The 12,423-nt window shown below is 47.0% G+C and overlaps 2 protein-coding genes across 3 annotated transcripts; one reads left to right on the forward strand and one right to left on the reverse strand.

The window, feature by feature from the left end:
* Positions 1-10,584, reverse strand: Vinc (vinculin). 2 transcript variants are annotated; one of them, XM_015185390.2, is made up of 6 exons: positions 10,388-10,584; positions 8,241-8,393; positions 1,655-3,845; positions 1,457-1,587; positions 993-1,391; positions 1-931 (listed from the first exon to the last, which is right to left on the reverse strand). In XM_015185390.2, exons 2-6 carry the CDS (start codon positions 8,295-8,297, stop codon positions 824-826), a joined length of 2,886 nt encoding a protein of 961 aa, XP_015040876.2. In that variant the 5' UTR covers positions 8,298-8,393; positions 10,388-10,584; the 3' UTR covers positions 1-823. The 2 variants fall into 2 exon arrangements, with proteins under 2 accessions (XP_015040876.2, XP_001355231.3); XM_001355195.4 differs by having other exon boundaries at positions 10,305-10,584.
* Positions 10,585-10,669: 85 nt separating this feature from the next.
* On the forward strand, positions 10,670-12,342 carry LOC6901836 (histidine-rich glycoprotein). Its single transcript, XM_033382523.1, has 3 exons — positions 10,670-11,547; positions 11,622-11,689; positions 11,764-12,342. Exons 1-3 carry the CDS (start codon positions 11,440-11,442, stop codon positions 12,134-12,136), a joined length of 549 nt encoding a protein of 182 aa, XP_033238414.1. The 5' UTR covers positions 10,670-11,439; the 3' UTR covers positions 12,137-12,342.
* The last annotated feature ends 81 nt before the right edge of the window (positions 12,343-12,423 follow it).

Raw genomic sequence — 12,423 nt, forward strand, 5'->3', positions numbered from 1 at the left:
TTCCTTTTCATGTTCAGTTTTATTTCAATGAAAGGTACATATATTTCTTCTTATATTGAACATGATACATGGGGTAATGGACTTATTTAGTTGGATAGCAACAACTCGATCTCTGATCGATGCCTCTATGTTCCATATTCTATATGTAGTACATTCGGGGTTTTTGTTAGTTATTGTTGAACACAAACGATTCGCAAGACCAGGGCTTGGGCAGGTGGGTGAGTGATTATTTAAATGCTTTTGTTAGAACGCTACAATTAAAAAAGAAAAAGAGACATGTGGGCTCAGATGCATGTTTTCGCGGAGCAGCATGTGCGAGAATGGAAGGACTCCCTGTAGTACATACATACATACATACATACATACATGCATAGGAACATACATATGTACATATGTATGTATGTGTCTTTAATATATAAATATATGTATATATGTATAAGACATATATTTCTATTTCACTTTAGTTGGTCCGTATGTACATACATACATCATCTCTTTTTCGTTTAATTTTTATTATTATTATTATTTTTATTTCCCCTCTACGTAATCTCGTCTTGCTCGTCTGATTTATTGCACGCTGAACAATTAAATATACAATTATCGAAGAGAAATTAGATTAGGGCGAGCAGCGGGGAGCAGGAGCCAGTAGTTGGGCGCATAATAAATAGTTAAGGCACTTAAATATTCGTGTTGCAGGGGAACAGATTAGGGGATTACAATTTTATATAGAAGTAGGATTCTTTAAGTTTAGTTTTAGTTTGTATGTTACAAAAGGCACGTGGCACGTGGTATTTTGACCGCACTAGACCTCCTGGACAAGCACCTAGTACTGGTACCAGGGCTGGCGACGCACCCATTGCAGCCGATTGCTAGTCTGATCTGAGCGGATCTTGATGCTGGCTCCCTCAGCAGCACGTACCGTCTCCTTCACCTGCAAAACGAAATAAAAGAGTCAGTATAAGGGTCAGAGACAGAGAGAGAGACAGACTTACACTCTGCATCAGATTCTGGGCATTGCCCACCAGCATTTCGGTGGCTTCGCGGTCCTCGTCTGAGCCCTGGGCTCCCAGCATGGTAGCTTTCACCGTAGATAGGATCTTTAGCTGCGTGCCGATGGTGGGGATACGTTCGCACACCTGCAGCAGGTTGGTACGTATGCGTCGGTCCGTGCACTGGCGCGCAAGCTCCTTGGCGAGCCGCGTTACGTCCTCGGAGGCCTCGGCAATTTTCTTGGCCGTCGCAATCAGCTCCCGCTTGCTGCCCCGTGAGTCCGAGAGCACCAGTTCGCTGAGACGGGCCATCAGTATGGCCATGCGCTTGGCGGCCGCAATGATCTCGTTGTCCTTGGACGACCATTGACGCACCTCTTGGTGCAGTCCCCTGGCGGCAATCTGAAAATGGGCGGTAAAATCACTTATTTATCATTGTTAAGATCTTTTTTCAAGTCTTTGCTTACCAGAATGGGCTGATTGGCATGTGGCATGGTGCGGAAGACGCCCTCGTCCTCGTCATCCGTCTCCGGCGGCGGCGGCCGCACTGGTGCGAGTCCTTCCCTGGGCAGTGGTGGACGAGGCGGCGCTCGCTCAGCTAGAACGATTGTGGCATCAAAGGGAAACTCTTGCTGATGATCCACTGTGCGATTTTAGCCACTTACCATTCTGATTGGACAGGTGCAGGGCACTAAGCTCCGGAATGGGCGGCGGCAGGGATGTTGGCAGCGGTGGCGGCTGGTGCGGCGCGATAGCGTCACGCACCTCGCGCACGTCCCCAAGCAGGCGCTGGAAGGAAGTCTTCCAGGCAGCGGCCGCGGCCGGATCGGCTATGTTGGTTGCCACCAGCTTGGCGTCGCCGACCATGGCGGGCAGGGAGCGCTCTAGCCTGTTGGCGGCGGCGTTGAGGCGCTCGGTGAAAATTGGATCCTCGGAGTTGTCCGCCTCCTGCTTCGCCACCAACAGAACGCGGTTAATAAGCCGCGCTATGTTCGAAGTGTTGTCCACCATCTTCTGAGGCTGGCGGGCGTGAATGGCGTCCTCGCAAAGCTTTGCGTACACCTGCATGTGCTCCTCGGAGGTCTTGATGAAGTCGGCCGGGTCCGTGGCCTGGTCGCAGAGCGTGCGCATGCGCAGCACAGTGTCCGCATACTGCTGCTTGAGGTTTTGCAGGTGCTCGTCGGCAGCCTTACTGGCCGGGTAGTTCATACGAATCCGGCCGGCGCTGATCAGCTGTGGCGTGAGCGAGTCCACCTGGGCGGCGGAAGAGAGCAGGATCTCGGCGATCTTCTTGTTCCCGCACGCTCCACCCGCGGCCACCATGCGCGAGGTCTTCGAGGCGCGGTCGCTGAAGGCTTGCAAGTTGTTGGACTTTTGGTTAAAGTTCTGCTCACGGCCCGGCGTTCCCTCAGGCAGCATGACCGCCTCCGTGAACTGCTTAAGCGGTGTGCTGACATCCATAAAGTCCTGCACTATGCGGTTGACGAGCGCGTTCTGGATAGCCGCCTTCAGTTCGTAGAGCTTCTGGGTAAGCTGCTTGGCCGCCTGTTTGGCGGCCGGGCCGGAGCCGGCTGCTTGTCGCTTGAGGCGCTCTACTTCATCGCAGAGCTGCATGATTTCGGCTTTCTGATGGCCGGGGCAGCCTTCGGCCACTTTGCGGCCCTCCTCCACGATCAGGTTGATGGCACGCTCCCCGAGGCCGCCGTCGTTGATCTCCGGGTGCTGCAACCACTTCACGGCCTGCTCCAGGCGGCCCTGGATGGTGTGGGCCGTCTGCTGTACGCCAGCCTTGTCCACACCAAGCACAGCCTGGTGGACGAGGCCCTGCAGCTCACCGAGGCGTTCGCGGATTCCTCGGGCCAGGGACTCAGCCTGGGATGAGCTGCCCTTGCCCTCCTGGCGCAGCTCGCAGAGTCCGTTGGCCATGGCAGTTATCTCGTCGGCCAGCTTGCGGATGGGATAGGAGTCCTGGGGCAGGCAGCGCTCGGAGATCTCATTGGCATTGTCGATCACTTGCCGCAGGGCCTTCTCGCCGACGCCTCCGCGCAGCGCATATGGATTGGAGAGCCACTCGTTGGCCAGCTCCATTTTGTTGCTGATGGCATTGGAGAGCTTCTTGAGCACTGTGAGGTTGTCCAACTCGCTGGTGTCCTCGTCGTAGGTGGTCAGCTGCAGCACGCGGATTATCTCCTGCAGCTCGTCGCTCATCCTGGCCGCCAGGTAGTTGCGGTTCTCGGCCGCCTCCTCGGCGCCCTTGCCCTGCTGCTCGATGATATGGATGTAGACCTTCATGCTGCAGATGAGGATGGGGGCCAGGGTCTTGACCTGCTCGAGGCATCGCACCAAAATCTCGCTATGCACCTGGTGGGTGAGCTCCTTCTCGCGGCCGCCCACCTCGCGCGACACCTTGCTGAGGCAGGGCGAAAGGTCCTTGAGGAAGTGCACCAGCTGCTCCATGGTATTGATCACCTCGGCCACGGCCAGGTAGTCCAGCACCCGCTTGCACTCCTGAATGATCTTGCGCACTTCACTCTCGTCGAAGCATAGCAGCAGCGAGGAGGTGCCCTGCAGAATGCCGCGGCTCCCCTCAATAAGCTTCTTGCGCGCCGGCCCCGAGTAGGGGTCGGCTCGCAACATATCCGAAGCCTCTTCCAGCAGCTGCGAGGCACCCTCCACGCGGTGCAATGCCGAGGGCATGTCCTGTCGGAGGATCTTGTCGTCCGAGCTGTTGATCGTCTCCCGCCCAACCTTCACTAGGTTGGCCACAGCCGCCGACACCACCTGCACCGGCCGACTGAGATCTGGCATCGCGTTGCCATCCTCGGCCTCCTCGTGCAAGATGACCAAGCGGGATACCTACACACGCAGCGGGGAGAAAGTACAACGAGTAAAGGATAAGTTAGACTCATTACTTAACGGTTTAACACACACAGATCTTTCGACTGTCTAGGGACGATGGAGAGGAGAACAAAATTAAGCTCCTTAAGGGAGAAGATATGCTGCTCTCTGATTACACATGATACACATCTCTCGACTGATCTACATTGTCGGACTTGACTTCGCTGGATGGACAGAATGTTATCTAGTTTCTATTGAAGAACATTGATGACGCCATCAACTTGTCCACTGGGACAAGTTGTTCAGATGCTTGATTTATCACCTGTTGTCAGATGAGAGGGGCAATGGAGTGAAGTCACTATGGGTAGGAGATCATCCGGTCAGCATCGATGAAGTTCTGTATCGATTTATCCAGTACATCCAACTACAGGTACAGCTACTCGTACGGGGGATCGGACAAAGGGGAATGTTGTTCAATGAGTTCGATTGAAAACGAGTCGGTTATGTGACCGAATCTGTTTCGATCATACAATCAGACACCAAACCATACAATGTACATACATATGTTCCAAAGGAAATCAATTATCCCTCCATTGGTATCTGCTTTGGTCATGCTTTGGGTGCCTGCTTCCTAGTTTGGAGCAAGCCGATATAATCCTGTGCCGATCTATGGGTCCGCGCACCCGGCTGTATTACGCAACTCCATGTCGAGCCTGAGCTCCACCCGCTTGGGCGTTGAGCCACGACCCCCACGAAACTCTCCACGACGAGCAGGGGAGCAAAACACGGAGTGCGGTGCGGGAGCTGTTGACCATTAGTACCCCGCGCAATCACCTAATCGGTCCCAAACTAGTCGACAGAAGCAAACCCACTCCGATTCGACACTCTCCATACATTTACAACTTCAGATAATGAGATGCAGATACATTTAAGAGGCATTTAGATATAGATTCAGAGAGATTAAGACGCATGGGTGACCCCAACAACGCAACGTGATAAGGTCACTGGCTCGTTAGACGTTTTGGCCATTTATATTTTTAGACAGCCGCCAACTAATCTCTTCATTAAGCTCAACTAATCGGAACCGAGCTGCGCACCAGCCCAAGCTGTTGTACCACTGGGGATTAGGTGGTTCGCTGGGTGTCCGGGCGAGTCTTCAGCGGGGATTACACGGCCTTACCTCTGCTTAACGGCTGCCAGACCATTCTTCTGAATCTGCTTCTGCTTCTGCTCTTTCGTCGGCAGATAATTGGAACCAATTACCGACATGCCTTCTAATTATTATTTAATTGTGTAACTAGGCGCCGTCTGGCAGTCATCCTCTCCACCAAGAGACGCCTCCCTCGTCCATTCTCCATGTAATTTTGCACGCTATACGTATGTAGATACATTTGTACATACATGTACATGTACATATGTATATATGTATACATATATAGATGTAAATATGTACATAGTATGTATGCATGCTCGGATAGAGACATGTACATATGTATGTGGTCGAATCTGTTGTATCAATGTGTCGATTGATGTGCTGAATGATCATTTTTAATTAATTTGTTTGCCAGCCACGAAGCAACCCCACTGCCACTGCCACTGCCACTGCCACTGCCACTTCCACCGCCACCAGACCACGTTCCACCCAACAACCACCCAGCGGATGATGACTAAGGCAATGAGTTTGCTTTTTGGCACAGTTTTCAGACCACAATCCTCACTCATCCGCATCCGTAGCGGTAAAAGCCAATATGCCCACACCTACACCTACACCTACACCTACACCCACAAGAGACATGCACACAGCGGAGGCCAACATACTAGTGCTTGTAGGACAAATAATACCATCTTTCTCCACGCACTATCCATCCTATAGGGAATATATAGAGAGCACAACACAGTATGTACATACATATGTATGTACATATGTATTCGTATTCCTATTTATTTTTTTCACATTTGGCTTTAATTCTGAAACCGAGAGACTTCTTAGTGATCTTTCTAGTATCTTTGTTTACTTTTCAGAGTGTTCTACTCATGTACCAATCCCAACTGCTGAGATTTTTCATTCGATGTAAATTGGTAAAAATTGGTAAACCATTCAACAGCCAACAAACGCTACCATCAAAACGATAGACTTTTTCTAAAAGACTTCGGTCTCGTGCAATTTTGAATGAATTAATGAATCTAATGAAAACGGCATGTACATATAAACGACACCTTAAATGACGTTTAATAAACGTATTATCAATTTTCCTAATGAAATCTTAGTATTAAGGTATTATTATAAGTATTGCTTATATCCCAGATGGGAAGCTTCAGGTGCATAGGCCGGAATTTTCAGAACTGCAAAGTACATACATATGTACATAACTCCAATCAAGGTGTATAATACTCATATAATATGGAAAAAAGCAAGCTTAACACTGAACAAAAAATTTATTTATTTTAAAGAGGTATATTACTATTCATTCCGAAAATTCTGGTCTTATGATGACGTATGGTTTCTTTTCGTTTTATTCGAAATCTGTACACTCATTTATGGGAAATTTTTAGAAATTTTGCCTGTAGTTGATTTTATATTACTCTTCTAAAATGTATCACATAAAATATTGTCCAATCAGGAAGTATCAATCGATTTTCTTGAAGAATATGTTATCCAACCGGGGATTATAAAATTGTACACTTATATCGTACAGCCGAAAAATGAATGATCTGTAGAAAGGATCATTCTACATGACGCCTACAAATTCGATTAAAGTCTTCTATTTCAACCAATCAATCTGCATTTTATCACATTTGTTCGTCATTTTCTGTACGAAAATCGATCGTATGTACATGTGCCTACACCAACACCTACACCTACACCTACACACATAACTTTGTCCAATTCTTCTCACCTCAGCTATGGTGCACCCCCTCTTGCCACGTCTGTGTCCAAATGTTGCTATGATTTCATGGTTGGTTCGTCGTAAATGTTTTTATTTTGGCGCTTTGTTGTTGGATTCTTTAAACGTATTTTATGCTGCTATTTTTGGAACTCGGCCAAATTTCGTCGTCCACCACCCCCCCACCGTGTCCACCACCGATCAGCTCCTCCGGTTTGTGTTCCTCTTTGGCTGTACTTTGGCTTTTGCTTTGCTTTGTTTTGCTTTGCTTTGCTCGATTTTCCATTTTCATTTGTGGCGTTATTAAATTAAAATTCTGCCTGTCCTAAGGCTCAGGTTAGCTGGCTTCTGATCAACATTTATTATTTCTACCTCATTTATTTTTAGATTCGTTAAGTAACGGCAGCAAAAATAACGAAAAATAAAAAAGAGAGGGCTGCTTTGGGCGTCGAAGCTATTCATACCCTTCTAGATCGATCGGTTTCATGTCAGATCGATTTGCATGTGATATCCATGTGTACATACATACATACATACATACATACATACATACATACATACATACATAAATACTCTGTATAATTTTGCTAGAATAAATCCGCTGCGTGTGGTTTGTCTTGTACCAAATGGGACTTGAATTCTTGTGTCACACAATCATTAAGGTTCCTATTTTATCCCTGTTCCACCAGGACACCTTCGGCGAACGCTTCTGGATTATACAGAGGCTAGGTTTCAGATGAATATTGATCGGATCTGTTTTGATGATCCAATATTTTGTATTAAATCGACTGACTGGAGCATGAATTACGATTTTTGGGGAACAACACTTTTTGATTGAAAACAGAACAGACACACATTCGCGTAAACGTCGAATGGAATATATGTACATATGTACATAAAATATGTACTTCTGCTTGACACATATCTGGTCAAATGAAAATACCCTCTGCAAGGGTATTGAAAGATGCAAAGACAGAGTAAGATGCTGTGCTGATCTTTCAAGTTTGTTTCATCTCATGATGGAAATATACATATGTACATAAATAGACACACATACACATATGTATGAATCTATACATGTGTATGTATGCATGTTGATGGTGCGAAGAAGATCGGGTGGGTGGGGAGGTTGATTCGTGTATATTTAGCATAACATCCAACATATGCTACACAGATGCAGTGCGTTGATGTTCTGCGGCGGCAGGTGAAAATATAAACACACAAACACAAAAACACACACACACACACACACCAGGATGGATAGAAGGATCGGAGTGGAGTGGAGTGGAGTGGAGGCAGTGATACGTATTTCGATTTCATACTTAAAAGGAGAAAGAGAGAAATGCTTTTCTATCTATGTATGTATGTACATATTTATGTATGTATGGACTTGACTTGACTTGTATTGAACTTTACCTTCTTGGGCGCCAATTTGGCCAATAGTTATAGCTGATTGTGTGAAATTTACTTGAGATTATATTTCAAACCTCAGCCAGAAGGACCCTTCTCCCAGATATGTATGTCTTACCTGCTGGGCGACAGGATCTAATATGCTTTCGATAGTTTTTGTGTGGAAGACGGGCATTTTGGCTTAGGTCTTCTTCCTCTTCTTGGGATTTTGTTTATATCAAATCTCTCTCTCTGTATCTCTTTTGCGGGACAGCAATTGTGTGCTTCAATGCTGAAAAGAAAGAAAACATTGAAATCAGCCAAGAATTCGTCAAGACAAGATAAGACCGACATCCCAACAGGTTATCTCTGTGTGGATTCCGGACATATCCGGAGCCAGGCGAGCAATCTACCAATCACATGAATACTTTCGCAACAAGATTCCCATACTCCACCCCCATACCGGTATCCAGTTGGGGATTGGGGATGGGGGGCTCAGTTCGCGTTAATACTCAATTCCCCACTCAATATCGTTTGTTTTGCGCTCTGAGTGTACTTTTTCTGGTGGTGTGGTTCTGTTCAGTCTGTTTCGGTGTCTGTTCGTTAATTCGTTTGTCTGTTTGTTTGGTTTTAACGATGACGCATCTTGTGAGCTCATTCTAAGGCAGAGCGACATCGATGGCAAGACTGCAACAACACACATACATATGTATACGATTATACCCGTATTATTGGTGACGTGACGCATTAGCCCGAACTTAGGCGAACAATGGGTCCGCACCCTTTGCGTGCTTTAGTCCCTGCCCGGCTGATGGCTGACTACTCAAATAATTGGCAATGATGTACTACAATGAAAAGTGGGAAATGAGAAAACGGAAAGTGAAATCCCAGCCAGAAGACATTGAAAATACGATTTCCTCCTGAGGTGGCGCCGCGAGGAATAGTGCGTGCAAGAAGATAGTGGAAAGGTTTTCTGTTGTCTCTCTCTCTCTCTCTCTCCTCTCTGTTAGCTGCCTGTACTCCGCAGTTCCTCCGGTTTCAGTACATCTTGGTTTGGATTTCCGGATTGTTGAAACCTTTGCACGCCCGACACTGCCATGTGTAAATATCGAAACATATGTACATATGTATGTACAGAGACGTTTAAACAATTTCTAGAAATACTTTTTGATGCTCCTCTGCCACTTATGGAATTTTGCGTTCAATTTATTTTCGCCATTCGGCCAGCTCGAAATTCATAAATGTACAACAGCCACAGCCGCCATAAACAATATGTGGGCTGGGGTTTACTGACTTGGGGCTGTTCGCCTATAACCATTTATGGCCAACAAACTGTTGAAACCGATAGGCCACAACCGATGGTGACAGCGGAACAGGTTGATCCGATCGAAGGTCACGGTAGCCAGCGACTGATCCCATCTCGATCTGAACCGATCAGATGCGCCGCAAGTCAAACCGCTCAGAGGGAAGGGAAGCTCTATAAGTGCCGCTCAGCCAGGGGGGCAGGCCCCGCTTTTTGTTTATTAGTGCAGCAAACGGCTTCATGTGGGATGCGATAGGAGTAGGGAGTCGCCTGTTTGCATCTGTGGCAAAATATGAGGGGAAGTGATCGTTGTCCGCAGAGCGCACAACAACAGTAATGCATGCGATCGTCCGCGTGCGCGCTTCTCTTCAGCGCACACACACTTGCTCAAATAATTGCCGCTACACTACACCCACACATGTAGTATGTATGTACATTTCTTGTGCATGCATATTTAGGGCAGCGCTTGATTTTTAAATCTTTGGGTTGTGTGTAAACACAAACGAGGGAGAGGGGGCTCGTTGCTGCTTGTTACATTAACATTTCTTCAATAGTCTCATAAATTTTTATGGTTGCATATTCTCCTTCTGATTGTGCTTCTTTTCTGGCTCTTTGTCATCTCTTCGCACGAAATATTAATCACAACACTAACACACTCTCACATCAAGCGAGTGGCAGCTACAATGGGCTCAGTTCACGTTCACAGATACAAAAAGAAACAAACAAAAACGTAGAAAAATGAAAAGCAATGAATAAATAAAAAATAAACACAATATTGGGGATCTCTTCTCGGTTCGCGACTGTCAAATCAACAACTAATTTACGGACAACGCTCGACAGTGTGTACATATGTAAGTTCATATGCACATGTGTATGTAAATAGGTTCTGCCGCTATTTACTTTTGTACGTTTGCTCTTCGCTCTGGCCGTCGTCGTTTGTGCAGCTGCGCCCCAACTTGCTTGCCCGACTTTTGAATACTGACAGAAAGATTCCGATTCCGATTCCGATGGGGGGCACACACTCATCCAGACTGCGCCAGCAGCGGTGACGCTTTTATCGTTGTGTTGCTTTTTTGCAGCTTATTCTTTTCCTCCTTGTGCTTCTTCCACCTCTGCTGATGTTTCTGCTTCTGCTTTCTGGTCTCCAACGTTCTAGCATGCCGTCTCTTCTCTTTCACTCTCTTTCTCATTATATACCACGGTATATGCCCTATCGATAAGTGATATCGATGAGTATTCAAATTCTACAAAATGATCGCATTTCAAACGGATAAATACCTTAAATTGAATAACACCCTCAAAATCCACTGTACGATTGCATAATAGTTGGGCCCCAACGTGCATGCGATCTGTTTGTTACGTCGTACTGGGTTTTCTACAACACCAGTCATGTATTTAACGCGAGCTGCACCATGCAACATAAATAAGTAGGTATTAAACACATACCGCACTCCAGCTTATTTCCGTTGACTGAGTTTGAGCTGAGCTTCAGCTGGGGCTCGCTCGGGTGCAGGTGCAGGCCTCCGTGCCTTCCGTCTGCGTGAGCGAAGAAGTTCACACACAACAGTCGAAAGAAAGAAACGAAATAACGGAAAATAAAGAAATAAAAGCAGTTAGGAAACATCTCCACCGATTCACCCATTCCATGTGACGCTGACGATGAAAAAATGAATATTAATCCATATCGATGCTGATTTAATCTGTTACTTCTTCTTGAACAACCAATCGAAGCAATCCGAAGGAAACAGAGGATCGCTCTCCTCGAGTGTAGGGTGCCAACGGAGTGCGGCCAAGTGCTTTGAGGAATTCGCAGTGGCAAGAAACCACCCACAATCCATGAAGCAGCCACATCTATAATGGAAATTGTGGCTTTTAGTGGATCGGGACGCGTGCGCGTGCGCATGCGCCTGCCTATGCTGCGGCACGGAAGCGAATCCAGCTGCTGGCGGGCATTCCACCAGCCCAGCGCCACATTCCAGCCTAGCTCCAACGGCTAGGTGCTGCTAGCGGAGTAATATATAAATGAAAGAGTTGCATGGGGCCAGCCAACAGAGCATTTGGAGCCTTCGCAGCGGGTACATCGTCAGAGTCTTCAACGCCGCATTCGAAACAAAAACCAAGCGACATGGATAATCGGAGCGCGGTAAGCCGGAGATCGAGATCAAGATCGGAGCAGGGATCTGGATGAAAAAGGATAACAACGCTCTTTCTTTGCAGCTGCTGAGAATTGCTGTCGTGATAGCGATGGTTCTGCTCTTTGTGTGTGTTCAGGAAACGAATGCCGGGTATATATCGAAGCCGGATGGGGGTTGTGGGTCCGGGTTCGAAGGGGCACTCACCTCTTACTCCCTACTTCCAGCAGTCAACAGAAGAAAAAGAAGATTGTGATACACGTGCCGATTCACAAGAAAATCGAGAAACATATCCATACGGTGGTGAAGCATGTGCACCACCACCACAAGCCCCTCGTCCTGAAGGAGGAGAAGAAAGTCATCCACGAGGACCATCGTCCCATCCAGATACACCAGACCAAGGAGCTGGTACACCACCACGAGAAGCACGACCATCATGACCATCACGACCACCACGACTACCATGAGCACCAGCTCCAGCACCCGGTGTCTGAGGTAGAAGAGGAGGAGGAAGAGCACATACACCACCATCACAACTACGAGCACAAGGGCCGGGACGATTTTATCGGCGGCGATGGGAGTAGCAGCGAGGAGCGCTGACTATGCGACGCCTGCACCGAGTGCCGGGACTTAAAGCGTCTGCGCAGACTGATCTTTACGTAAAACTACCCAAAATAAAATAAGCGCCCTAGATGCTGTTCGGATTTCTCATTTGTGATTTTATTAGGTCAAACCTGCATTATTTCTCTTTTTTTTGTTTTTTTTTTTATAATTTAGAACGCAGTTTAAGTGTGGCTATGGCGACAATCAATAAATAAGGGAAGATATAAATTAATAATTTAAATTTGATTTTAATAACAGTTCGATAGGTGGAGGACCACATAAAT

This window comes from Drosophila pseudoobscura, chromosome X (genome assembly GCF_009870125.1).
Source record: "Drosophila pseudoobscura strain MV-25-SWS-2005 chromosome X, UCI_Dpse_MV25, whole genome shotgun sequence".
NCBI lineage: Eukaryota > Metazoa > Arthropoda > Insecta > Diptera > Drosophilidae > Drosophila > Drosophila pseudoobscura.